This window comes from Camelus bactrianus, chromosome 7 (genome assembly GCF_048773025.1).
Source record: "Camelus bactrianus isolate YW-2024 breed Bactrian camel chromosome 7, ASM4877302v1, whole genome shotgun sequence".
Lineage (NCBI taxonomy): Eukaryota > Metazoa > Chordata > Mammalia > Artiodactyla > Camelidae > Camelus > Camelus bactrianus.
The window spans coordinates 75517151-75544873 of NC_133545.1; the positions used below are offsets into that span (position 1 = coordinate 75517151).

The 27723-nt window shown below is 37.7% G+C and overlaps 1 protein-coding gene across 9 annotated transcripts in view; it reads left to right on the forward strand.

Annotated features, from left to right (window-relative positions):
- Nucleotides 1-27723, forward strand: part of LHFPL3 (LHFPL tetraspan subfamily member 3) — a 554580-nt gene that overhangs the window by 55046 nt on the left and 471811 nt on the right. For 8 of the 9 annotated variants that reach the window (XR_012508261.1, XM_074367627.1, XM_074367628.1 and 5 more), the window contains exon 3: nt 5105-5174. Coding sequence is in view for 4 of the 9 variants with exons in the window: in XM_074367627.1 (XP_074223728.1) it covers nt 5133-5174 (42 nt within the window). In the remaining 5 variants the exon portion in view is untranslated. Of the gene's footprint in view, nt 1-5104; nt 5175-25405; nt 25524-27723 lie in introns of all 9 variants that reach the window. The other variant, XM_074367633.1, reaches the window with a different exon arrangement.

The window sequence follows — 27723 nt, forward strand, 5'->3', positions numbered from 1 at the left end:
ACAACCACTCAAAACCTATGGGACACAGCAAAGGCAGTGCTAAGAGGGAAGTTTATAGCGATACAGGCCTTCCTCAAAAAAGAAGAACAATCTCAAATAAACAATTTAACCCACCACCTGAATGAATTAGAAAAAGAAGAACAAAAAGCCCCAAAAAGCAGCAGAAGGAAGGAAATAATAAAGATCAGAGAGGAATTAAATACAATAGAGATTAACAAGACCATAGAAAAAATCAACCAAACCAAAAGCTGGTTTTTTGAAAAAGTAAATAAAATCCACAAACCTCTGGCCAAACTCACAAAGAAGAAAAAAGAGACAGCACAAATTAGCAAAATAAGAAAGGAAAATGGAGAAACTACAACAAACAAAATAGAAATACAGAATATCACACGAGAATATTATGAAAAACTATATGGAACCAAACTGGATAACCTAGAGGAGATGGACAAGTTTCTGGAAACATGCTGTCCACCAAGACTGAACCAAGAAGAATCTGAACACTTGAACAATCCGATCACTAGAAAGGAAATAGAAATAGCAATTAAAAACCTCCCTACAAATAAAACTCCAGGACCGGACGGCTTCACCGGGGAATTCTACCAAACATACAAAGAAGAACTCATACCAGTCCTTCTCAAACTCTTCCAGACGATTGAAAAGGAGGGATTACTCCCAAACTCATTCTATGAAGCCACCATCACCCTGATACCAAAACCAGGCAAAGACACTACAAAAAAAGAGAATTATAGGCCAACATCACTGATGAACATAGATGCCAAAATCCTCACCAAAATTTTAGCAAATAGAATCCAACAACACATAAAAAGATTATACATCATGACCAAGTGGGGTTCATCCCAGGGACACAAGGCTGGTTCAACATACGCAAATCAATCAATGTAATACATCACATCAACAAGAGAAAGGACAAAAACCACATGATCATCTCAATCGATGCAGAAAAAGCATTTGATAAAATTCAACACCCATTTATGATAAAAACTCTCACCAAAGTGGGTATAGAGGGAACATATCTCAACATAATAAAAGCTATATATGACAAACCTACAGCCAGCATAGTACTCAACGGTGAAAAACTCAAAAGCTTCCCACTAAAATCTGGGACAAGACAAGGATGCCCACTATCACCACTCCTATTCAACATAGTCCTGGAAGTCCTAGCCACAGCAGTCAGGCAAGAGAAAGAAATAAAAGGGATCCAAATTGGAAAAGAAGAGGTAAAAGTGTCATTATATGCTGATGACATGTTACTATATATAGAAAACCCTAAAAGGTCCACACAAAAGCTACTAGAGCTGATTGAAGAATTCAGCAAGGTAGCAGGTTACAAAATTAACGTTCAAAAATCAGTTGCATTTCTTTACACTAACGATAAATCAACAAAAGAAGAAAGTAAAGAAACAATCCCCTTTAAAATAGCACCCAAAGTAATAAAATATCTGGGAATAAATCTAACCAAGGAGGTGAAAGAATTATACACAGAAAACTATAAACCATTGATGAAGGAAATTAAAGAAGACTTTAAAAAATGGAAAGATATTCCATGCTCTTGGATTGGAAGAATCAATATTGTTAAAATGGTCACACTGCCCAAGGCAATCTACAGATTTAATGCAATCCCTATCCAATTACCCAGGACATATTTCACAGAACTAAAACAAATCATAATAAAATTTATATGGAACCATCAAAGACCTAGAATTGCCAAAGCATTACTGAAGACAAAGAAAGAGGCTGGAGGAATAACTCTCCCAGACTTCAGACAATACTATAGAGCTACAGTCATCAAGACAGCATGGTATTGGTACCAAAACAGACATATAGACCAATGGAACAGAATAGAGAGCCCAGAAATGAACCCACAAACTTTTGGTCAACTCATCTTCGACAAAGGAGGCAAGAATATACAATGGAATAAAGACAGTCTCTTCAGCAAACGGTGTTGGGAAAACTGGAAAGCAGCATGTAAAACAATGAAGCTAGAACACTCCCTTACACCATATACAAAAATCAACTCAAAATGGATTAAAGACTTAAACATAAGACAAGACACAATAAACCTCCTAGAGGAAAACATAGGCAAAACATTATCTGACATACATTTCAAAAATTTTCTCCTAGAAGAAATAAAAGCAAGAATAAACAAATAGGACCTAATGAAACTTACAAGCTTCTGCACAGCAAAGGAAACCAGAAGTAAAACAAGAAGAAAACCTACGGAATGGGAGAAAATTTTTGCAAGTGAAACCGACAAAGGCTTGATCTCCTAGAATATATAAGCAGCTCATACGACTCAATAAGAAAAAAATAAACAACCCAATCCAAAAATGGGCAGAAGACCTAAACAAGCAATTCTCCAAGGAAGACATACAAATGATCAAAAAGCACATGAAAAAAATGCTCAATATCACTAATTATCAGAGAAATGCAAATCAAAACTACAATGAGGTATCACCTCACACCAGTCAGAATGGTCGTCATTCAAACATCCACAAATGACAAATGCTGGAGAGGCTGTGGAGAAAGGGGAACCCTTCTACACTGCTGGTGGGAATGCAGTTTGGTGCAGCCATTATGGAAAACAGTGTGGAGATTCCTCAAAAGACTAGGAATAGATTTACCATATGACCCAGGAATTCCACTCCTGGGCTTGTATCCAGAAGGAAATCTACTTCAGGATGACACCTGCACCCCAATGTTCATAGCAGCGCTATTTACAATAGCTGAATCATGGAAACAGCCTAATTGTCCATCGACAGGTGACTGGATAAAGAAATGGTGGTATATTTATACAATGGAATACTACTCAGCCATAAAAACTGACAGCATAATGCCATTTGCAGCAACATGGATGCTCCTGGAGAATGTCATTCTAAGTGAAGTAAGCCAGAAAGAGAAAGAAAAATACCATATGAGATCACTCATATGTGGAATCTAAAAAACAAAAACAAAAACAAACAAACAAAAACAAAGCATAAATACAGGACAGAAATAGACTCACAGACAGAGAATACAGACTTGTGGTTACCAGGGGGGTGGAGGGTGGGAAGGGATAGACTGGGATTTCAAAATTGTAGAATAGATAAACAAGATCACACTGTATAGCACAGGGAAATATACACAAAATGTTATGATAACTCACAGAGAAAAAAATGTGACAATGAGTGTGTATATGTCCATGAATGACTGAAAAATTGTGCTGAACACTGGAATTTGACACAACATTGTAAAATGATTATAAATCAATAAAAAGTGTTCAAAAAAAAAAAAAAAAGAAGAAATGTTTCTCCAAATACTAAACGTAAACACTCTTATCGTGGAAAAAAGCACCAGGATTATATTTTAAATTCACTCTATTTTTTACCTGTCTATTCTTTACATCAGCTTCTTATAAACATGAACATGTTTTCATTTCTTGATGATTTTATTCTTCCCACTTGGCAGATAATCATTTTTTTCCCCTTATGTGTGTTTGTTTAATGGAGCTGAGATTAACACGGATATTTTTGCTTGACAGCTTCAATTTCTGAAGCTTCTTATTTATAACCAAACATCTTTAATATAATGCTATATCAGCAATTAGGAAGGGAAAATTTTTATGAAGGGGGAGTGTATGTCTCATAGTTACTGACTGTTGTGAGAAAGAAAATAAAAATAATTCACCTGATCTCACAAATGTGCTGAAAGTTCTAATTTAGGTAAGAACTGCTTCTCTCCAGTGCCAGAGCTGAAGGGAGAGTCTCAAATGTTCTGATGCTCAGTATAAACCACTCCATCCCAGCCTTCACATCAACTCCGGTGGAAGGAAATGGGACCCTGACACTCTGTATTCCCAATAACGTCCTCACTTATCGTCTTCCTCCACTGGCACAGCCTTTCCTGCCGCTCTGCTATAACAGTCCCAAGGCTAATTTCATTATGTTCATCTTTGTTTACTTCAGTTACTGGTAGAAGCCCAGGATGCCATCCTTCCCACCCACTCTAATCCCCAAGCAATCCTGCACATCTTCCTTTTGGATCCTGTCTCTCTCATGCCTTCCCTTTCCACCAGCTCTCTGAAACTCATGTTCTACTACCAGAAAATCTGCTTAATCTTCTCTGAACATTTCTTTCACCATCTTGCCCTCATAAAAAGGCGGTAGTCCTCTCAGGACTCTGATTCTGCCTTGGTCCTCTCAAAAGAAGACTGTTTTCTCAACCACACTCCTGTACAACTAGGATGGAGGTGGTCCTAGCTTCTCATTTTCTCTCGTGGACTGTGGACCATTCTTCCTCTTTCCTCCCACCCACAAAATACCAGCTTAGAACTCTGAGTCATTAGAATCTACGACCCACTACTTTACCGGTTGTTATCACCTACTCACCCCGGCTCATTATTTGAAGACCTAACCTCAGGTTTTATCTAAGGTTTAGGTTCCCCATGAAACAGGCTCTCAGAGTGATATTTGTACGCAGGAGATCTACTGGGGAGTGCACTATGAAAGAGTACTTGTAAGGCAGAGAAGGAAGCAGGATTCAATAAAGGAGAAATTGATCCATGATGTAGCTGCAAGAGTGGCCTCAGCTCAATCCAGAGGAAGCACTGGGGTTGGAATGTTTCCCCAGAGTTGTCCCCAGTTGACAGAAGGGGGCCAGGACTTTGTACTTCATCATCACTGTCACTTTCTAGAGTGTGTGTCTTACCAAGGCCCCCAATAGAATTAATATTTCATGTTCAACCAGTCTGATGAACATGATATCATTGATTTAGTGGATATAGGGGACCTATGTGATATTCCACAGACTATCCAAATGTTCGACATCCTTCAGACTATGACAGAGAAAAAGAGAGTTAATATAGCCCTGGATGAAGACAAAAATGTGTACTGTGGTCTATGCCACATTTATACAAATGACTTCTGATTCTTCTTCCTGATAGGGATGAAAAAGAATACATTCACCAGATCAATGGCTGTATACCATGTACCTAGGCTGCATTAATCTGCCCCAGCAAAATGCCACATAGATGTGGCAACTGCATTTCCTACTTGGTTGAGTTTGCAGTTGTCTACCTTCATTCACCACAATATATCTGATTTTGCAGGGGCCAAACAGCTGAATGACATGAGAATATGATGGGAACCACCACACCTGCATCCTTTATGCTTTTAGAGGTAAGAGTAATCTTGGCTATTCCGTCTAGGGAGTGGGGATTGTATTTTTCATTTATTCTCTTGGCTGGGGGAGAAGGACTTCTGGAGGCTCAGTCCTACTGTTACCATTGAATGTTCTCACCTCCAGAAAACTCACCTTTGGTCTCTGTGTGTAGGATTGACTGAAAAATTTGTCTCCAGAGAGGCAGGCAGCCCAGTGCAGTGGCAGAAGTTGGTCCTAGCTACATGTCAGACTATTCGCCATATCAATTCTAGAATTGGCCATGTTGGTAGGTGTCAGTGACTGTTTGGTCATAGCCTGTCTGAGTTAGCAAGCTTATGGATTTAGAGATGGTAGATAGATAAAAGAGACAACTTGTGGAGGACTTGCAATTGATCCAGCTTATAGTGGGGAAACTCTTGAAATGTCTCACACAGAAGGATGAGTTGGTGAAAGCAGGGCTCAATATCCTGGCTGCATAATAAATGGAGCATGGCAATCAACTGGGCCAAGTATTATGGAAAATGTTATAGTAACACAGGCATGAAGTAATAGGATCATGAGCTAAGGGGGCAGCTATGAGAATTGGAAAAAGGAAATAGAAATAAGATACATTCAAAAAAAGATTTAAAAGATCGTGATAATGTAATAGAATAGGTGGTTGATGGAAAGATAGTTATTAAAAGTGATTCCACCTTTTCACCCTTGAGTGATGAAGGAATGCTATTCTCTTAAGGTAATTCTGAAATGAAGGAGGGGTGGAGAAGAAAAAGGAGGCATTTAAAATAGAGAAGGATGAGTTTGCTTCAGGAATGTTGAATGTGAGTTGATGGTAGAATATCCTACTGGAGTTGTCCTTAACAACTGTAAGTGTGAAATTATAGATTCAGATAAGCATTCAATAAAACTAGAAAAGTTTAAATCTGTAAAGGAGATCAATTAGAATACATTCAGGTGCTTCAGTGAAGGATGACAGTGGTAGTTTTTAAGAAGTTTTAGAGGTTTTGTGATGTTTACACTTGGATAATATTTGCAGACATTAATTCATATCCCTCCAAGCCCAGCCCCTCTGCCAGACACACACACACACACACACACACACACACACACACACACACACACACACACACATACATTTTCCTATTCATTACCTGTCATGAATTCATTAGTGCACTCTGTGCTTCATTGCCTAGGGGAGAATAAGGGGCAGGTAGAAAGTCCAAAAGTGGTCTACAGGACTAGTAATCAAAAAGCGTAAATCCATTGGAAGTGGTATAAGCAAGAAAAGTGGGCTGAAAGAAGCAGAAGGGAGAGAGAGTCTCCCTCAGGTTAAAAGAAGGCTCTCTTGGGAGGACAGAGAGCTGAGAGGGCTATAGGTTTCTTTATGCTTTATTTCCTGATACCACACAAAGACGGCTAGATCCCAGAGAGAAATAACTGGATGGATTGTCCAAGGCAGTGGTGCTCAACTATGACTGTACATCAGTTATACTAATACTTAAGTCCACCTCCAAAACTTCTGATTTAAATGGTCTGCTTTGGGCCCAGGAATAGGGATTTTTCAAAAGCTCTCCAGGTAATTCACCAGGCAGTCAAAGCACTGGTCTAGAGCAGAGTTTCTCAGCCCCAGCATCATTAACGTTTTGGGTGGATAATTCTTAGATGGCGGGAGAGGTGGGGGACTGTCTTTGCATTGTACGATGTACCCTTAGTGGTGTGGGATATTAGAGTTGAAAATGAAATTTTAAAAGAAAAAGAGGGAAAAGCAACATTTCTCACATACCTGAGTTTGTGACCTGATTTTCATGTCTTATACAAGTTCATGTCATATTGTGCTGTTAGTTATCAGAAATATATCACACACAACTCTGTTATGCATGCATCTCCATGACAATCCTGCAGTAGACTGGAGAATCAAAGCAAATTGGCTAACATGGAAGCAGAGCTGTTACAGTGATGGGTTAAAAAGTCCATCAGAGATAACTAACCTTATCCTTAACTTTATCATTTTAACCTTATTAATTACATTGCAAAATAATTGCTGTGAAACAAAGACCATTGGGGGCATTGTCAGCAGCTAGAGCAATCTAACATGTCTTGCTGGGGCCCTCCACTCTCTCTCGCTATTTGTAAACTCAGTGATTTCAAGTGGACAGCTCAGAACTCAGATAGACAACTGAATGGGGCATCATCTACTGTAAGAAGGAGAGATTATTATTCCTTCAATAATGCAGGAAATTCCTCTGACCCAGACAGTCTGTGCCATCTTTCAAAGTACAGAGTAGTTTCTAGGGTGGTTTACTATGCCCAGGGTACCATGTGGTAACTCTTCAAGCTGTCACCTGAATCCCTTCAGGGATCTACTTCTTTTGAAATGAAATAACTGAGGTTTGAAGGCTTAGTGTCCTCATAGTTTCCAGAGATTAATGAACTGTGACGCACTAGAGATTGAAGGTGTGGGAAAATGGGGACAGAGCTGGTTGGTGGTGCTTGGATGAGAGCAGAAGTGGAATCAGAAGTGGAGTCAGCAGGTAGCCTCAACTGAAGTTATGTTGGAGTCAGAACTGACATGGTGAAGCAAGTGGATCATGGGAAATAGCAATACCTACTACTTCTTCCAGTAGAAGTTAGAGCTGGTGTGACATGGGAGGTAGGCCACTTCCATGATCTGCCCTCCTTACCAGGACCACAGCCTTGTATCTATCCTTCATCTTTGTCCCATCAGTCTTACCTTCCTAGCTCAGTTCTGGAATATACCTGGAACAATGGACTCAAATGAATTAATCAGGTATTCAAAGTGTTTAGCGTCCCAAGCACATTTGCATTTTATAGGTCTCTTTATGGGATTAAGCATTGATTAACTCTACCTTCCTTGGACTTTAAAATAAATAAAAATGCAGACATGAAAAAAAGCAAAACAAATACAAAATTTTAATTTATCTTTGAACATTGAAGGGTTGACAAAATTGTGGGGAACTGTCAGACAAATTCTGAGAGAAAGCCTGATCCCAAAGAGGTAAGGAAAGTTACTGAGCACCAGCACTGCCTCAGGGCTTTGCCAGTGTTAGAAAAGGTACCAGGAAACTTGAACTTTGATTCAGCAGCCTCAGGGGTCAGGGTACAGAAATCAAGTTATTTACCAGAAAATTCTACCAAACGTCCAATAGTGAAATATTTCAATGATGAAATCAAACTGATACAAACTCTTCCAGAGAATAGAAAGAGGAAACATTCTCCAACTCCTCTTGTGAGGTTAGCATATCCTTGATTCCAAAACTCAATAAGGATTATACGCAAAAGGAAAAATAAAGGCTAATCTCAACATATGGAAAGAGTTGCCCAGGAACTAAAAACCCAGGAATGTGAGGTTGGATTAACATTAAAGTACATCAGTGTGTTAGAGCAGGCAGATAGGTAGATATGAGCAGAGAAAGGAGCATGCAGGCCAAATGGCAGGAATTGAACAAAAAGGAGGAGCACGAGCCAAAAGCAGGAAATCATACATCATGTACAACAGGGGTCCCTGGGCAGAGAAAGAAAAGCAAGAACCTCTGGGCTGATAAGTAGTCGCAAATTTTGGGGTGACGAGTGGCCTGGAGGCCGACAAAAAAAGGTGGGAAAAGATGGAATCTCCAGTGTCCGAAGGTAACCTTTTATTTATTATGCCCTCATTTCAATAAAATTAGCCTTGCAGATTAGAAGTACTGATCATGCACTGATGCCATGACACTTCTGATCCAGACTAAATAAGGACAAAAATCCCTCCTCCCTTTGGGATGGTGGAACTGGGATGAAAATCAGGGACTACGACCCCAAACTCTTCCCTCTCCAGTGAATATTCCGCCCATTGATTTTTACACTCTATGTAATCAACTTACCAAAGAAACTCAGGGCAGCTGCTCACCTGAGCCTGCCCACTCTCTCCTTGAGAGTGTACTATCATTTACCCCTTAATAAATCCCCACTTTACTTTCATAACTTCTGCATCCCATCTCTGAATTCTTTCTGCAATGGGACAATAACCTAGTCGCCGGCAATAAATATAGTTCATCATAAGAAAAGATTGAAGTAGAAAAATCATATGATCAACTCGAAAGATAAAGAAAACATAGCCCAAATATTCATCAACAGCAGAGTACTATGGAATACTATACACTAATGGTAGTGAGTTAACTACAGTTAAATATCACAGCATAATTGAATCTTACATGTAATGTTAGCAGAAGAAGGGAGACATTAAAGAATACTTATAACATAATTCCATTTACATAAAATCTTTAAAAACAGACAAAATGTAATTAAATTATTTAGGAATGTATGCACAGCTGATAAAACTATGAAGAAAAATTGTTACTGTAAATATCTAGAATGTGTTACCTCTGGGAAAGAAGGAAGGGGCTATTAGCTGGATAAGATACATGGAGAATTTGGGGGAGTGCTGTCAGTGATTTATTTTTTAATTTAAGTGATGGTTTCTCAGGTGTTTACTTAAAAATTATTGTAATTGTTAACTTGATTTATGGTTTATGCACTTCTAAATATGTATCTCAGGGGGCTGGGTATAGCTCAGTGGTAGAGCTCCTGCTTAGCATGCCCCAGGTCCTAGATTCAATCCCCAGTACCTCAATTTTTTAAAAAGTATATCTTGTATTTCACACCAAAAAATTGTTTTTTGTAAGAAAACCTTTCAAGACTCCCAGAAATAAAGCTCTAATAGTGATATTTCAGGCACCATGTTTGACAAGTAGCAGGAGAGATATTTTTGGGTAAAGTAGGCAGATTCATAATTCCTTTAACCATATTAGACACCCAGTTTATCTATTCTTCTGCCTAGATGGGCAACCTTGCCCTCCACAGTCTACAACACTAGACTGGAAAGCCTGGTCTTGGTCATTTATGAAGCAGTATATTGATTTTGTCATAATCTTTTAACACCAAGCAAACCTGTTGTTTTATGATTGTATGTTTTATAGTTAGTCCAGCCATAACACATCATAAATTTAAATCGAAAGCACAGTAATTATTTTCATGTCTTTTAAAAAATTTGAATTATGCAAACGGGTGAATGTGATCCTAAAGCATCTAAGATGATTATTCATCCCTTGTATTTTGTCTGGTCATGGGTCATAAAGAAATAAGAAATAAAATATGTCAAAAAAGTCAATGATAGAAAATAAAAATACAGAACTAAGTTTTTTTTTATTTTGAGTGATAGCAACAGCTCATCAGAGAATAGCCTGGGAGTTGTCATGGCAACAGTAATACAGGCGCGTGAACCTCTAGCCTCCAAGTCTTCTTTTTCTTTTTTCCTAGTACTGGCACTAAATAATAAAGAATGGTCCCAGACGATGTGTAAAACCTGAAAGGTTTATGAATTAGTCTCAGTTAATAGATACAACAACCTTGAGTTTCTAAACAAATAACATGCTAATGAATGTTAAGAGAGTAGAGACATCTTTGATGAATGTACAATTCATCCAAGTCCCATAAAATAAAATAATTTGGCATATGGTTGGGTTTACTGATGCTCTCTCCATATCAGACCTGATTAGCATCATGTATGGTTTCAGTTTCTGAATTTTGCTCTATCTTTATGACACTTAACCATAATACATCTCATTTCAGCCCTCCTATATAGACTTTCATCCCTGATCTCCAACCAGCATACACTCTCTATGGTACAATAAATGTATGGTAGAGGATACTGGTTAAGATAGTGGCGTTTGGGACCAGATAGACCTAAGTTCAAATTCCAACATTGACACTCATTTACTGGCTAGTCTTGGGTGAGTTACTTAATGTTTCTAAATTCTAAATTCCTCCTCTGTAAAATGGAGATAATTATAATCCCTCTTGCAGGGTATTTCTGAGGCTCAAATGAGATAATGTATATAAAAGCACTTAGCACAGAACCTGGATGTGTTAAACACTGTAAATATTAATTTATTATTATTATACCTAAAACACTGTCCATGGCCTATAGTCATAGATATTTCAAGCAGTTTTTGAAAGTCACAGAAAAAATTCTCAGCCCCTTTATTCTACTACTGTTATTTCTCAGTTAACACTTGGGAGAACTATTCAAAAACCACTCTGCCAGCCTTCCTTGATAGCTCTTGTTGCTTTATGATGGTTCTGCTTGGGCCCAATCTCAATCACTACTAAGAGTGGCAAGTTCTGAGAGACAAGGCTTAGTTCAATTCCTGTTTTGGCTATGGTTTGGTAAGTGAGATAAATAGAAGGTATAAGCACATCATGTCTATGAGTATAAAAAAATTGGAGATCGGGCAACAGCTGGCAAAAAATTCAAAGCAATAATGATGATGTGGGATGACAATCCCACAGCAATAATTAGTCAAAAATGTGCAGAAAAGGCTTGGTAAGTTCTGATGAGTAGAAATAGCATCATGTCAGGCTTATTGTGTCCACTCATTCCAGAAGACTGAGAAAGGTCATAACCAGCCACCTAAGGTCCCAGTCATTTGGTTCCAGAGCTTTTGAAAGTACAACAGAGAAGGATTTGGAGAACAAGGCTGAGTGTCCTGGCCCAAAAATAAAACTCTACATCAGCTAGCAGCTATGCATTCAGAGTATAGACGAGCCAGGCTGCTTGCCTTTAAAAAAAAAGGAAAAATTGAAATATAACGTACATACAGAAGCAAAATGTTTCGTCTACAACTTAATGATTTTTTACAAAGTGAGCACAGTCATGTACCCAGATAAGGAAAAAGAACATTATCGACCTTAGGCCCCTTCCCAGGCATTACTGCCTTCAACGGTAACCACTTTCCTATCATTGTCGATTAGATCTGCCTATCTTTTAACACTGTAAACAGAATCATACAATATATACTTCTGTGTTTGCTTTCTTTTCATCAACAATATTCTTGTGAGACTGTGATATTGTGATTTATAATAAGAAATATACATTCAGTCTCCAACCCATTCCTGGTTCAGAGCTCCTAAAACTCTTGAAATCACCTGATTAGAGCCAAAAAGGTGTCTTTTGTTATATTAATGAGGTGATTTTGAAAAGCCCTTAGGTAACCTAGGGATGGGGGCTGGTTGCCAGGGGAACCAATCAAGTGATTAGAGTCTTGGAACTTTCAGTCCCACAACCCAATCTCAAGGGAGGGGAGAGGGGCTGGAGGCTGACTCATTTGCCAGTGGCCAATGATTTAATCAGTCATGACTATGTAATGAAGCCTCCATAAAAAATAATAAAATAACAAAACAGAATTCAAAGAGTTTCTGGGTTGATGAACACATGGAGGTGCTGGGAGAGTAGTGCTCCTGGAGAAGGCATGGAAACTCGCCCTTTCCCCATACCTTGCCCTGTTTTACCTCTTCCATCTAGCTGCTTCTGAGTTATAGTCTTTTATAATAAACCAATAATATTGTAAGTAAAATGTTTCTCTGAGTTCTGTGAGGCCACTTTCACAAATTAATCAAACCCACGGAGGGGTTTGTTGGAACTTCCAATTTATAGCAGATAGTTCAGAAGCCCAGGTGACAATCTGGATTTGCAACTGGTCTCTGAAGTTGTGGGGGGCAGTCTTGGAGTGACCCCTTAACCTATGGGATCTGATGCTATCTCAGGGTAGATACTGTCAGAATTGAGTTAAATTGTAGTATTTCTTCTTGGTGTGGGGAACCACCCCTCCTCAACACACACACACACACACACACACACACACACACACACATTGGATTGATGACCAGAACCTTTAGAGAGTCACTCATGTTGTGTGCAGTTGTGGTTTGTTTATTTTCATTGCTATATAGTATTCCGTTGTATCAATATAAAATAAATTTTTAAAAATCCATTTATTATTGATGGACATTCAGATTGTTTCCATTTGGGGAGTTTTATAAAGGGTGATACAATAAACGTTTTTGTACCTGCCTTTTGGTATACATTTATACAGATTCCCCTGCTTTTCTGTTAGGGACTATACCTAAGAATGGAAATGCTGGATCATAGAGTATGCAAATGTTTAGCCTTAGTAGATACTGGCAAACCTGTATCTTCACTTCAACAAAGTGGTTTTGCCAAATTATACTCTCACTGGCAAAATATGAGACTTTAGGATGCATTTCATTCTCACTGACACTTGGTATGTCTGTCTTTTTAATTTTAGCTTTACTGGTGGGTAATTTTAGCCTTATGGTTTTGATTTTTTTTCTTTTTTACATTAGCTATTTTTATTTATTTATTTTTCTTAAGTATAGTTGATTTACAATATTGTGTTAGTTTCAGGTGTACAGCAAAGTGATTCAGTTATATATATATATTTTAAGATCTTTTTCATTATAGGTTATTACAAGGTTGGACTATAGTTCTCTATACCAGACAGTAAATCCTTGTTGCTTATCTATTTTATATACAGTAGTTTGTATCTGTTAATCCCATACTCCTAATGTATCCCCTGCCGTCCCCTTTGGTAAATATGTTTGTTTTCTGTGTTTGTGAGTCTGTTTCTGTTTTGTATATAGACTCATTAGTATTCTTTTTTAGATTCCACATGTAAGTGATAGAATATTTGTCTTTGTCTGACTTACTTCACTTGATGTGTTATTCTCTAGGTCCATCCATGTTGCTGCAAGTGGCATTATTTTATTCTTTTTTATGGCTGAGTAAAGTCCATATCTTCTTTATCCAGTCATCTGTTGATGGGCACTTAGGTTGTTTCTATGTCTTGGCTGTTGTAAATAGTGTTGATATGAACATTGGGGTGCACGTGTCTTTTCAAATTAATGTTTTTGTTTTTATACCTAATAGTAGCATCTCCCACCTGGTTCTGCTGTGAAGGACTGTTTAGAAAACTATGACGTGCTGAAACATTATTATTATACTCCACATCATTACTCAAGTAATACTCATTATTTTATTCCCATGTTAAAATATACATATAATAAAACCATAATTTTAATACATTCACATCATGACATCATGAGGTAAACATAATTAATTTATTCATATTAACTTTAATATAAAATAAAATTTTCTGGTATTGTTTGATATATTGTTTGCAGGCCTGGATTAGGCAGTGGAGTTGAAGAAAATGTCATTATTGTCTAGAATCTATGTGAATAGAAAGCACTTGATTTGTCAGCACAGTTGATTTTGAGTCTTCAGTTGTCTCAATCCATTTTTATATTTAATCATATCAGTTATGCCTTAATATGGGGAAATTCCACTGCACTATGTAGATAAAGCCTTTGAAAAAGGAAACATACTGCATTGTTCTTGCTTTACCTCACTGGGAAAACATTCTTATGATCACATTTAAACACTTGTTCATTGAGATTTACCTGCAACTTTATCAGACAATTCCCTGGAAGTTAGGTAGGCATTTCTGGGAATTTGTTGAAAACACTATGATGTCATTCAGTGAAGTGTAGACTTAATTTTCTAAATGATATTCTGGTTCCCCGAGTTACTAGACCAAATTGAGAGGGTTATTCTTTATCTGGTGAACTTGTGATAAAAGTGCAACAAACATGAAGACAACAAAAATGGGAAGGGAAATGATTTTTTTTGTCCTACCTGGTTACATGGGGATCTTTCTTGAGGCTTTGGTTGTGTAAGAGATCTTCCGCGAGATTTCAGTTGGTTTTCTATGAGAATTGTTCCACATGTAGATGTATTTTTGTTAGTTGGGGGAGGTAAGCTCCATGTCCTTCTGCTCCGCCATCATGATCTTTGCCTCTGGAAGGGGAATGATCTGATATGGTGAGAAGTCATCTTAAAAACTGTGAACAGACTCATTTCTTTCCAGATTGCTTCACATACACTATCTTTCTCTAAAGGTCTTACAGAGATTGGCCATCTAGAATGAAGCTGGGAGCAATGAGTCATGATATATACAATGCAAGGGTTGGATTTTCTGAGCAGTTTCTGTAGCCGAGCACTTTCTCAGTGCTTCATGTGCATTATCTCTTTTAACCTTCCTAATAATCCTCCAGAATGGGTACCAGTGTGTACCAGCTGTACAGCTAAATAAAGTGAACTTTGGCAAAAATAAGTAATTTGGCCACAGTGACACAGTTAATAAATAATAAGTCAGGATTCATCCCCAGGTAGCTAGACTTAAGATCTGGCACTCTTTATTCAACAGTATGCTATACTCTCTTTGCATCCTGTCAGTAGACATTTAACTTCTGAAGGGAAATTAGAGCAGGGATTTTCAAGGTGTACTCCAGAGAGAAATTAATTATATGCTCTTTATCACAAACATGATCACCTTATCAGGTTAATCAGCAGCCATGTTGCACTGAATCCACCAAGTCCCTCAACTTGTATATACCCAGTAAGACACACGCCACAAACATGCAAAAGTAAAATCAAGAACCTAAACAATTCCAGACACTGTTGTTCAAAGAGAAGTCACTGAACATCCCTTTGATCAGATATTTCTACTACCCTTAAAGTAATCTTTTAAGTTGCTTCTTTGCCAATCATAAAATTATTACCAGCTTGAACCCTGTATCACAAAGATTAGAATGAGGCAATTTGGTAGATTTAAATAGCCTAAGAATGGGAAATGAAGATAGGGAAGACTAAAGAAGAACAAAAGAGTGGACAGAAATAAAGCACAGAGCTGGGATCTAGACTGGATGAAAGGTATAAATCCTCTATATTACTATGATTTCTTTGTGACTCTTTGATGTGCTGTGTTGATGATGGTTGCTTTGCTCTGTTCCATTATTTAAATGGTTGATTGAAAAGCACTTTGTAGTGACCAAATATTCAATCTGATTTAGTGATCCTGACAACCTAACTTGGATAGTTTGTCAGTGAAGTATGTATCTCTTTTACTATATGTTCCAGTTATCTCTTGATGTGAAACAAAATAGCCCAAAATTTCATGACTAAAAACAATGGCAATCATTTATTTGGGGCAGAGCTTTGCAGAAGTGGCTCGTCACTAGTCCACACAGTACTAGCTGGGGTGGCTCAACTCAGGGCTGGAGGATCCATTCTCCAGATGGCGGTTACACATTGTGGCAAGATGGTGCTGGCTGTCAGATGGGAGGTCAGGCAGGCCTATGGAATGGGGGCGGGGGGGGGTCTCAGTTCTTCATCTTGGACTTTCCTACAGCTTGGTAGCTGAGTTGTAAGACCAAAAGCATCAAAAGAACCAGGCACAAGCTGTTGCCTTTTATGACCTAGCCTCAGAAGTCATATAACATCACTTCTGCCGGAATCACAAGCCTACCTAGACTCAAGGGGAGGGAACATATTTACCACCTCTCAACAGGAGGAACATTAAAGCCATGTGTTAAGAAAAGCATGTGGGATGAGAGATATTATTGTGACCATTTTTGGAAAGTGAAACTTGACACACCATATGTGTTCATTCATACAATAAATATTTATTGAGCACTGAATTAGCAGTTAAGTGGTGAAGAAAAATATACATTTATTGTCTGGTGAGAGAATAGGCATGATTCAAACATCTTATATATATATAAATTACAATGGTGATAAATAGTGCAAATGAGAGAGCATGAGGAAGTATAAGAAGGTCTAAGAGGTTGGTAAAGGTTTCTTTCCAGAAGAACAAATCAGAGTTAAACTGAAATCTTGAAGATGAGGACAGGTAAATTTCTCCAAGAGCATTCCATGCATAGGAGACAGCATGTGGAAAGGCCCTGTGGCAGAAGGACAATAATGTGGTGAGAAAAAGGATAGAGAAGTGAGTGAGAAGGACATAGTCAAATAGGCTGAGGCTGGCGAGGCTGGTTGAAGTGTCCAGACCAGGCAGGAGCATGCTGAAACATTTTGCCTTTAGTCTCAGAGCAGTGAAAAACCAGCGGAATGTTCTAAACAGAGGTATAATCAGATCTACATTTCAAAAAGTACGCTGTCCTCAGTGTGAGAGATGAATAGGAGAGGGTGAAAGCAAAGAGGGTGAGAAAGCATTGTTATGCTGTGGCTATTGCAGTAGTTCAGGCAAGAAGTGATTAATAACTTAGATTAGCCTGGTGGTAAAGATGGAGAGAATTGAACAGATTCAAGAAGTAGATAGGAGGTCCTGTATTTATTTAGATCTCTCCTGAACCACTGGACTTTGGTTCCTCTAGAGTAATAGGGGTCAAATCTGAATAACCTTTGAATCCATACCACTTAGCCCAGCATCTGGAATTTAAGAGACAATTAATGAGTATTTGTTGGACAGATGGATGATGGATGGATAGAAAGATCAATAAGAAAATAAACACATCTCTCCTCTTCAATTCTAAGTTCCCTAGTTCTTTCCTGCCTTAATGCCTTTACTGGTTTTGTCCCCTCTTCCTGTAACATCTTCTCTGCTTGTTCTCACTTTTCTCTGTCCCTCATCAATCCATCCCTCATCAAGGGAACTTTCTCAGGTTTAAAGCTAATTAGATGCTTCCCTCTGTGTCTTCAGAGGATGCCTCTATTAGATGCTGGAACTTACTACACTGCATTGCAGAACTCAATCTGTCTCTCTTTTACCTGATAGTATGCGCCCTCTCAGGCAGGGACTCTATCTCATTCATATCATTAAGGCCAGCAATTAGCACACTGTACAACCTACAGTAGCCACTAGTTAGTAATTGTTTATGTCAGTGAATGAAAGGAATGAATCTTGCACATGGAAGAGCCCAAAATGCAAGGAGTCAGAGCTTATGTTCTGTGGGGGGTAGATTAGGAGTTCAACTAGCCTCCTTCCCCAAAGGGTTGCCATTGACTCTGCTTGGGAAGAGACTGGAAGATTGCTGATGGGCTGTCTTCATTCCCCATCCTCCCTTCAGAGTATGCAGCCACCCCTCCACCCCTGGCCAAGAATCTGCTTCAGCATTTGGAGAAATACTCAGCTGCAATTTCAGAATTCTTCATCACAAAACACAGTAGGAATGAATTGGGCCTGAAAAATACTTAAAAGCATGTGCTTTCAATTTAAAAATGTAATAAATAGACTACCCCTCCCAACAGAATAATTAGTTGGAGCACTATTTCATGCTTTCAGTGAGGACACTAATGAAATACAAATGCTCACAAAACTGAGAAACACTACCAGGTGAGATGTGTGATGATTTAGGCCAGTGCTTCTTAAACTGAGATCCACATATTCTTCAGCATTTATGAGTTCTCTAGGAGAATTTTTAATTTTAGGTTTTAATTAGGTGCTAATTTAAAAATTAGTATGGGCATATTTCAAATTATCTGATACATTTACTATCTGGTGAGGAAACAGGCTGAAAAACAGTGCTGACAAACAGTTTTGGATCAGAGGAGGACTCTGTAATTGCATTTGCATTGATGCTGATGATCCACCAAAGAGTTTAGTTTTAAATATGTTGGTAAGCATGTCCAGCTCTATTACACATCCTAATGTCAAGGTGACTACACTCATCTCACAACTACTATTAGACAACTCTCATTACTTTTAAAGACAAAAAAAAAAAATCCCACTCTTCTTTTTTGCAGTGGTAATTAGCAATTGAAAATCATTTTCATAGAATAAGATGTTCATTCCTTACTTACTGTCTATGATACTATCATTTGAAAATGCAGTACAACAGAGAGTAATGCCATGAAGTAGTAACACATGAAAGAAGTGGTCTTTATATGTAAAGTCATTCATTCATTCTTTTGATATCTGCAATATGTCATGTACTACTGTTCTATGCTTTGGGGACACAGCAGTGAATCAGAAAATGTTCCTGGTCCTATGGAGCTTACATTCTAGTGAATGACGTCTAGGCACCAAGTAGAGCCAGAGTATGTTTTGGTCCAACTGTGTAAGGGAGAGTTTTGCAGTAGTTTGGAGGGAGAAAATTGGTGAGATAATTGAGTTGTCACAGGGCACATTGTAGCCCAGACATTACAGCCTCTAAAAATACCTGTGCCAGATCAACCGTGGCCAAATTCGCAGTGAGAGAGGACTGTTTGAGTTAATCTTGTCTTTATGCATATCAACCTGTATTAGTATGTGTGAATAAATAATTTTAAGGAAAAGACTTTTATTTGGTGGTACCTTTAAATTTCTTAGTTATGTTCTGGAAAAGTTAATTTGAATTTTATTAGTTTGGTGATTTGTCTATATTTAATTCATAAGTGAATTTTGGATTGATAATTGCATAAGTAGGTTTCAAAATAAGCATAAGAAATGGGAGTTTACACTTAATTTGGTAAACAATTTTATTGATGTGTAATTGACATGCCATAAAATTCAAGCATTGTAAGTGTTCAGTTCAAGGATTTTTTAAATAAATTTCTACAGTTCCACTATCCCCATAATCTAGTTTTAGAACATTTAAATTTCCCCCAAAAGTTCTCTTGTGCCCATTTGAATCCATCCCTGCTCCCACTTCCAGCTGCAGGTGATCACTAACCTACTATCTCCAGATATTTTCCTTTTCTGGAAATTTCTTATAAGTGGAATCTTTTGCATCTGGCTTCTTTCACTTAGCATCATGCTTTTGAGCTTCATCCATCTTGAAGCATGTATCAGTAGTTTTTTCATGTCTGTGGTTAAATAAATTCTGTTGTATAGATAAAACACATTTTGTTTGTCCATTACCAGTTCACAGACATTTGGATTGTTCCCTAGCCAATCTGACAGTCTATCTTTCGATTGTGGTGTTTGGTCCATTCACTTTGTTTTTGAAGTTAAAGTATGTGTATGTTTACTTTTACATATAATTTTTAAAATTAAACTTTTTATTTTGAGATAATTGTAGATTCATATGCAGTTATAAGAATTAATACAGAGATATTCATGTGTACCCTTCACCCAGTTTCCCCCAATTGGTAACATTTTGCAAAACTAGAGCACTATAGCATAACTAGGATATTGACATTGATGCAGTCAAAATATAGAACATTTCTATTAATACATTGATCTCCACAGTTGTCTTTTTATAGCCACACCCACTTCCCTTGGATACCCACTCCTTCCTTAACCCCTAACAACTGTTAATCTGTTCTCCACTTTATAATTTTGTAATTTTAACAATGTTATATAAATAGAATCATACAGTATATAATCTTGTGGGATTGGCTTTTCGTCACTCAGCATAATTCACTGGAGTTCACCAAAGATTTTGCATGTATCAATAGTTTGTTCCTTGTTCAAAAATGGTGAGTGATATTCAGATTTGAAGGACAGTTTTCCTGTATATACCATTCTTGGTTTACAGTTATTTTTTTTCTTTCAGCATATTAAATATGTCATCCCAATGCCACTAGCCTCCATTGTTCCTGATGAGAAATTAGCCATAAATATATTGTTGTTCCAGTGTTCCTATGAATTGTTTTTCTCTTGCTGTTTTCAATATTTTCTCCTGGTCTTTAGCTTCAGCAGTTTAACTATGATATGCTTAGATATTAATCTCTTTGTGTTATCCTACTTGGGATTTGTTGACCTTCTTAGTTCTCTAGAGCAATGTTTTTCATCAAATGTGTAAAGTTTTCTGCCATTATTTCTTTAGGTAAACTTTCTGGCCCTATATAGGACTTCCATTACACATTCTTTGGTACACTTGATATCGTCTCACAGATCTCTGAAGCTCTGCTTATTTTTTTAACTCTTTTTTTCTCTGTGTTCTTCAGATTGGATACTTCTCTTAATTTATCTTCAAATTCACTGATGCTTTCTAGTATTATGTCAAATCTGCTGTTGAACCCATCTAGTGAATTTTTCATTTCAGTTGTACTTTTCAACTCTGGAATCACCATTTGGTTCTTTTTTTGTAGTTCCTATTTCTCTATTGAAATTCTCTATTTGTTGAGTAATAGTTATACTTTTATTTATTCTTTAAACATGGGTCTCTTTCATTTTTTAAAACATATTTTTTAAAATTTATTTTTATTATTGAAGTATAGCTGATTTACAATATTGTGTTAGTTCCAGGTGTGCAGCAAAGTGATTCAGATATATATATATATATATATGTATTTTCAGATTATTTACCATTAGAGGTTATTACAAGCTATTGAATATAGTTCCCTGTGCTATACAGTAAATCCATGTTACTTATCTAGTTTATATATAGTAGTTTGTATCTGTTAATCCCATATTCCTAATTTATCAGCACCCCTCCTCCTCTTTCCCCTTTGGTAACCCTAAGTTTGTTTTCTATGTCTGTGAGTCTATTTTGGTTTTGTGTATAGAGTTATTAGTATTTTTTTTTAAATCCCACACACAAGTGATATCATATAATATTTGTCTTTCTCTGTCTGACTTATTTCACTAAGTATAATATTCTCTCAGTCCATCCATGTTGCTGCAAATGGCAATACTTTATTCTTTTTTATGGCTGAGTAATATTCCATTGTATATACACATGTATATCACATCTTCTTAAGCCAGTAGTCTGTTGATGAGCACTTGGGTTGTTTCCATGTCTTGGCTATTGTAAATAGTGCTGCTGTGAACACTGGGGTACATGTATGTTTTTGAATTAGAGTTTTCATCTTTTCTGGATATATAACCAAAAGTGGGATTGCTGGATCATATAGTAGCTGTAGTTTTAGTTTTTTAAGGAATCTCCATACTGTTTTCCTTAGTGGCCACACCAATTTACATTCACACCAACAGTGTAAGATGATTCCCTTTTCTCTATACCCTCCCCAGCATTTATTATTTGTAGACTTTTTGATGAAAGCCATTCTGACCAGTGTGAGCTGATACCTCATTGTGGTTTTGGTTTGCACTTCTCTAATAATTAGTGAAGTTGAGCATCTTTCCAAGTACCTGTTGGCCACCTGTATATTTTTTTTGAAGAAATGTCTATTTAGGTTTTATGCTCATTTTTTTTATTGTGTTGTTTGTTTGTTTGTTTTGATATTGAGTTATATGAGCTGTTTGTATATTTTGAATATTAACTCCTTGTTGGTTGCATGGTTAAAACATGTTTTAAATAGCTGCTTTGAAGTTTTCATGTACTAAAACCAGTATCTGGGACCACTCCAAGTCATTTTCTACTGATTGAGTTTTCTCCTTAGTAAGGGGTTAGATTTTACTCTTTCTTTGCATGTCTCATTTTTTAATTGTTGTTGTTGAAAACTGAACACTTTAAGTAATAAATTATAGTAAATCTAGATTCTCATTTTTCCCTCCTGAGGGATTTTTTTTTCAGTAACTTGCCTGGACTTAGCTTGCAGAATCTGTCTCTCTTATGGTATGTGATTGCTGATATCTCTGCTCAGGTATTTTTTTTTTTTAATGATTATTATATTTGTTTTTTAGACTGGCTTCCTGCATTTTTTTTTCCCTTAGGTGTGCATAGCTTTGTGGTCAGGCAGTATTTTTGGTAGAGACTGTGCTCAAATACATCAAACCTGTAGAGCTCCAATCCTCTGACAATGGATTCTGGCATTTCTCAAGTCTTCTTCAGCTTTTACTTTCCATCAAATCCTTTCTGGTCTCCTCCAAATGTGCATGTCACTCTTTAGTTGGCCAGGGATGTGGCGAGCTTATCTAGCTTTTCTATGGCTCTCTCATTTCCAGGGTATCTACATTAAATTTCTGACTTGCCCTAAGTGGGACCTTGAGCTTGCAGATTTGTGGGTTTTCCATACTTATTTCTCACTGAGCTAGCTAACTTCAGTGATAATGTTGCTTGGCCTGGGCTCTTGTCCTTCACTCTAAATGAAGTCTTCCCCTTCTGGCAGAAGCTGCTGGTATTCATGGCCAGCCCTGCCCTGATAGAACAACATGCTGACTGAGCTGGTGGTGAGTAGAAACGGAGCCACCCCAGGCAAAAAGACCACAGACTCTGCTTTTCTTATTCAAATTATAGCTATTCTTCATGAATAAACACCTCTCAGTTTGTTGTTTGCCTTTGAAACCTTAAAATGGCTGTTTTGACAATTTTATTCAGTCTTTTACTTGTTTTGGAGGAGAGGAGGCACCGACTTCTTCATGCCACCATATCTGAAAGTTGATTAAATTAAGTTTTATGCTTTTAATTTTTACTCTGCACATTTAAGTAACATTGCAATAATAATCTTATAAGTCATTACTGTGGGTACACTAGTTTTTTTTTTTGAAGAATACATACTCAAGTTTGGAAAACACTGTAGGTTTGTGAGAATTCACAAGGTAACATCCACTTTGAAACTAAATGACATTTCTGGTGATGCACCCTTTAAAAGGGAGAATCAAATAGCATGTCTGAATATTATAAAATGTAGAAATTAATTATAAATTTAGCTTCTCATGGGAACTTTTTCAGTTTATTAATTTTTCTATATAAGAACCAAGTAAAGGCAGATTCTTCAGAGAAGAGTGAGTGGGATGAGGTATTTATCCAAAATGAAATAGTCTACAGTCTTAAAACAAAAATCACATAGGCATGTAGTCTAGGGACCATTAGAAAAGTAGGTTTTTACTAAAGTTTTGTCAGAGGGTGGACATGATAGATTTGATTAAAGTTCTTGATTTTTTGCTCATTTGTTTCCTGTAAGAGGATTATGTATCCCTAACACACTGACATTAGGCTTTTTCTTATGATAAGCTTTTGCCAATGGAATATGAGATGACATGCTGCATGCTATATTTGAGCAGAAGTTTTAGATACTGTTCTATAATTTGCCTTAATCTCTTATACTTTCGTCCTTATGCCAACAACATGTCCCAGATAAGGGCTGCTCCTTCAGATTGGACCTAAGAATGGCAGTATAAGCAGACCTGAAGTCAGGTCTACTATCTGGACCTTGGTTAGCCAATCAACAACCGTTGTGTGGTGTGGGTTAGAAGAAAATGCTTCTGCTTATAAGCAACTGAGAGTTTGGGTTGCTTCTCTAGCAAAAGCAGATTAATATAGACATGAAAATGTGTCTCTTCAATAAAAGCACTGAGTTATCATGATTAATACTTTTGTGTCACAAGGGCAGTAAAAGAAGGCATCTGGATGGGTTTTCTTCACATTTAGAGGGGTGTTTGGGATTACAAGATTTAAAATAAATAGTATGTGGCTTGGGGGAGATTCTCACTAAGGCTGAATATGAGATTTGAGAGATTTGAGCGATTGCCAAGTAGGAGAGGTAAGCTTTGTGGATAAAGATGCCTTTAGCAGAGAATCCAAGCAATGGTTTCAAATATGAGTCCAATATTAAAAATTCAAGTGTAAATGTTCCAAATGAGAACGTTGATTTTCAATCAAGGTACATCTTGAATGGAAGACTCCGTAAAGCAGGTTCAGAATGAATATCAAATAGAATTCATTTTTTAAAGATCAGGAAGACCAATCAGTACTAGACTCAAAGAGAACAAAACCTACATACTGAACTTAATATCATTTAATATAATATCATTCCATGATAGACAAAAAAAAAATCATACCTCAAGTGATGGTCATGTTTCCATAGTATTTTATTCAATAGAGGTTACTACTTACCTTCAGACAGAATTGTTCTGAAATTATCAAGGGCTTAAAAAGATTAACAGAGAGATAGTTCTTCTAACATAGGCTGTTGGAGGTTCAGACTTATGAGAAAACAACTTATGGTCTTAGCTGGGTTCTGGAAAGATGAAAAGAATTTATTAAAGGGATAACTCTTACACAGAATCCAATTCAAAATAGAGGGAAAAGGTAAAGAAAGAGAATGACTGATTTTCCTATTTCCCATTTCTCTCCGTGTGTGGAGTTCCACATCTCACTGCAAAGGGTATAGACCAAGGTGCAACGAAATCAGAGCCTTGTGATCAATTTGACCTTGATTCGTAAGGGGCATTGAAACACTCAGTCCATCTGACTGCCACTGCTAACTGAGTGACTGATAAACTAAGAGATGTTGTTTCATGATTTCCAAAAAGCCCTAAAAGAAAACTAAGATGGGGAAGAGGCAGAAGGAAACTTACGGTGAGTGAAAAGAGCTTCAATTACTAGAATATTTATTTTCTGGGGCGGGATCTGATATTGACCTTGGTAATTGCCCTAGAAATTAAGTAACAGATTTTAGAAATAATCTTTTTCTCCATTTTCCAAGGTCATAGCAATGATTCATCTGAAAATACTAACCACTCATTGCCTGAAAGATTATAACAGTTGGATTTCAGAAGGGATTTTCAATTTTGTATAAAACGTCTGCATCGTCAGAGTCTGATATCTCTTGTTTGGTCTTACCTCATTTTTTTTTTTTCAAGTACTGCATTTTATCTTTTTTTGCAAAGTCATCCTGGAATAGTCTTTGTAGAACAGGATAGAATTTTACTGCAGAAAGGGACCTGAGAATCCCTCTGATGTCCCTTTTCCCTCACCATAATTCTAGAGATGAAGAATGGAGCCCCAAGAGTGTTGGTCTCTCATGATTAGCTAAAGGCAGTGCTGCGTCTGGATTCCACGTCTCTTGCCCTCCAAGGCTTTCACACTTTCCCAAGTCATCACAGGTTAGTTTGGGATCAAAACGTTTCGTTCTTTAACTCACCAGGAATCTTTTTAGTAGCATTCGACTGTTCTTATTTTGTTATTTTCTCTCTTATAGCCCTAACATTAAGATACAGTTTGGGGAAAAGTGGATCTCACTACTGACCCTTTGTGGCAGTAAGAGAAAAACATTTTTAACAGTGAAGTTTGAGATTTGAGTGTTCAGTGTTTCTAATTTGATGCTGTCAATAACACTGACTTTTACTAGTTATTTAGCACATATGAATCATGTTATAATTTCAAAATACTTTTCTATCAATAGTAACTCCTTAGCATGAACCAGGCTAGACTTATTATTTCCTCTTCCCCAAAACATCCTTCCTGATCACATCATATTTGATAAATATAGGTAGTTGCCCAGATGCTTAGCTGTTTGAACTCCTGAAGTCTGCATGGTGCTAGACTAAAGCTTTAGATTAAGAATAGGGACAGTCTTACTCTGCGGTTTCTGGTTGCCAAGGGCAAGGTTGGGGATGGGCATGGGGGATTTGGGAAGAAGATGTAGGAGGATAATCTGCATTCACTGATGGCAACTAAAGAGTCTATAGGCATTGCAGTTCATGCCTAATTCCAAGAGTCTTGTGAGATCCTGCTTCATCCTGGAAGGATGAAGGTGGAGAGAAGGGCCATTGGCAGGGTTCATTTCATCCTTGACTGACCCCTCACCTCAAGGAGCAACAGTTCAGATTCTTAGGGGGAAGGGATCACTTCAGATCAGCAACACACCAACACCGTTCTGTTCCTAGCTGCTGTTGATAAGATGGGACCCCTTGTGTGTGCCCAATGGCAGACTGATTCTGAGCACGAACCCAGAGGCAATTCCAAAACTGGAATAAGAATAAGGCTCTCCTTGGGCATGATTCAAATAGAAAAGCTCTTTGAATCACAACATTTGAATCTGAGTCACTCGCCAGTCTTTTCTTGGTCCTGTAAAGGCAATTTAAGCACTGAGATCTAAACCAGGCTTTTTGATTCTCAGCCTTTCCCCTCTCAGCGACCTTCCATCTCAGCCACCCCAGGGGAACAGTAAGATGTCTTTTAGGCATTGATTTTAAAGAAAGACCACTTTATACAAGCAGGTTTAGGGGGATTTGAGGGCTTGGAAGAGTCACTAGAAATAACTGTCAGTTCTTGCTGTAAAGCTATCTCTGCCCCTGGGACACATGGCCTGCCAGATGGCCCCATAAATCCGATTACCCTCACCTTTCCTCTGCCTCCTTCCATGTTAAAACTCTCCTGATTTTCTTACTTACCAGCAATTTCAGGAGAGATAAGACAAATGAAACCTAGCAGAAGTTCTGACCCTCCGTCACCACTAATGCACTGATGATGCATCATCACGAATTATATTTTTAGAGATTCGCAAGTGTTATATTGGGCTGGCTCATATTTAGGTCATCCTCTCTACCTTACCCCCCAAATCCCTCTAATTTTTAAAAGACCTGAGAGTCTACAACCATACTTGGGAGAAATCCTTAGTCACCTAAACTTACATGTCTCATGCCACTGTTTAATTCTGTCCTCTTTACTTCCAAAGTCCTGCCTCATGGACCTTGAACTGTCATACCTGAACTTCATGCCTTTAGGAAAAGCTGAATGTAAGATCCTAACTCACCTTTTAAAATCCTTTCTTAGTTTCAATCCCTTTATTAGCTTCTGTGTCCCACATCCCTGTTTCCACTGTCTCCCTCTCTCTCCCCATAAAATCTCAGAACTTCAGGTTAGAGGAGGGGTATGGTTGGTCTGCATCACTTAGGGTCTGACCTCTCTTCTATAGAACAGCCATTTATGAAGTATAGTATCTTCTGGAGCTTTCTTTCCTTCCTCCGCAGCAGCTCCTTCTCCAAGCTGAACCAGTCTAAGAGTTCTGACCTCTTCCTAACATCGTATTCCACCTTGTGTCTCATGTCTCTCACTGTTCTAGTTAAGAAAGTGGACAGATTGGGCATTATGGTAAGAGGGTGTCAAGGAGCTTCCACATGTTTTTGCATTATAATAAAGTGTGTGATTAAGTATATACTTAAGGGTCAAATTCTGGCATAATTCTCTCCCTTCTACTCAGAGAATTCAGTGGTCTTATGGTTCAAAATGGTTGGTTGCTAAAATCTGATGCTGCTATTGAACATTCTGGTTTGATTGCTTTGAGCAGAGATTACACGCTTC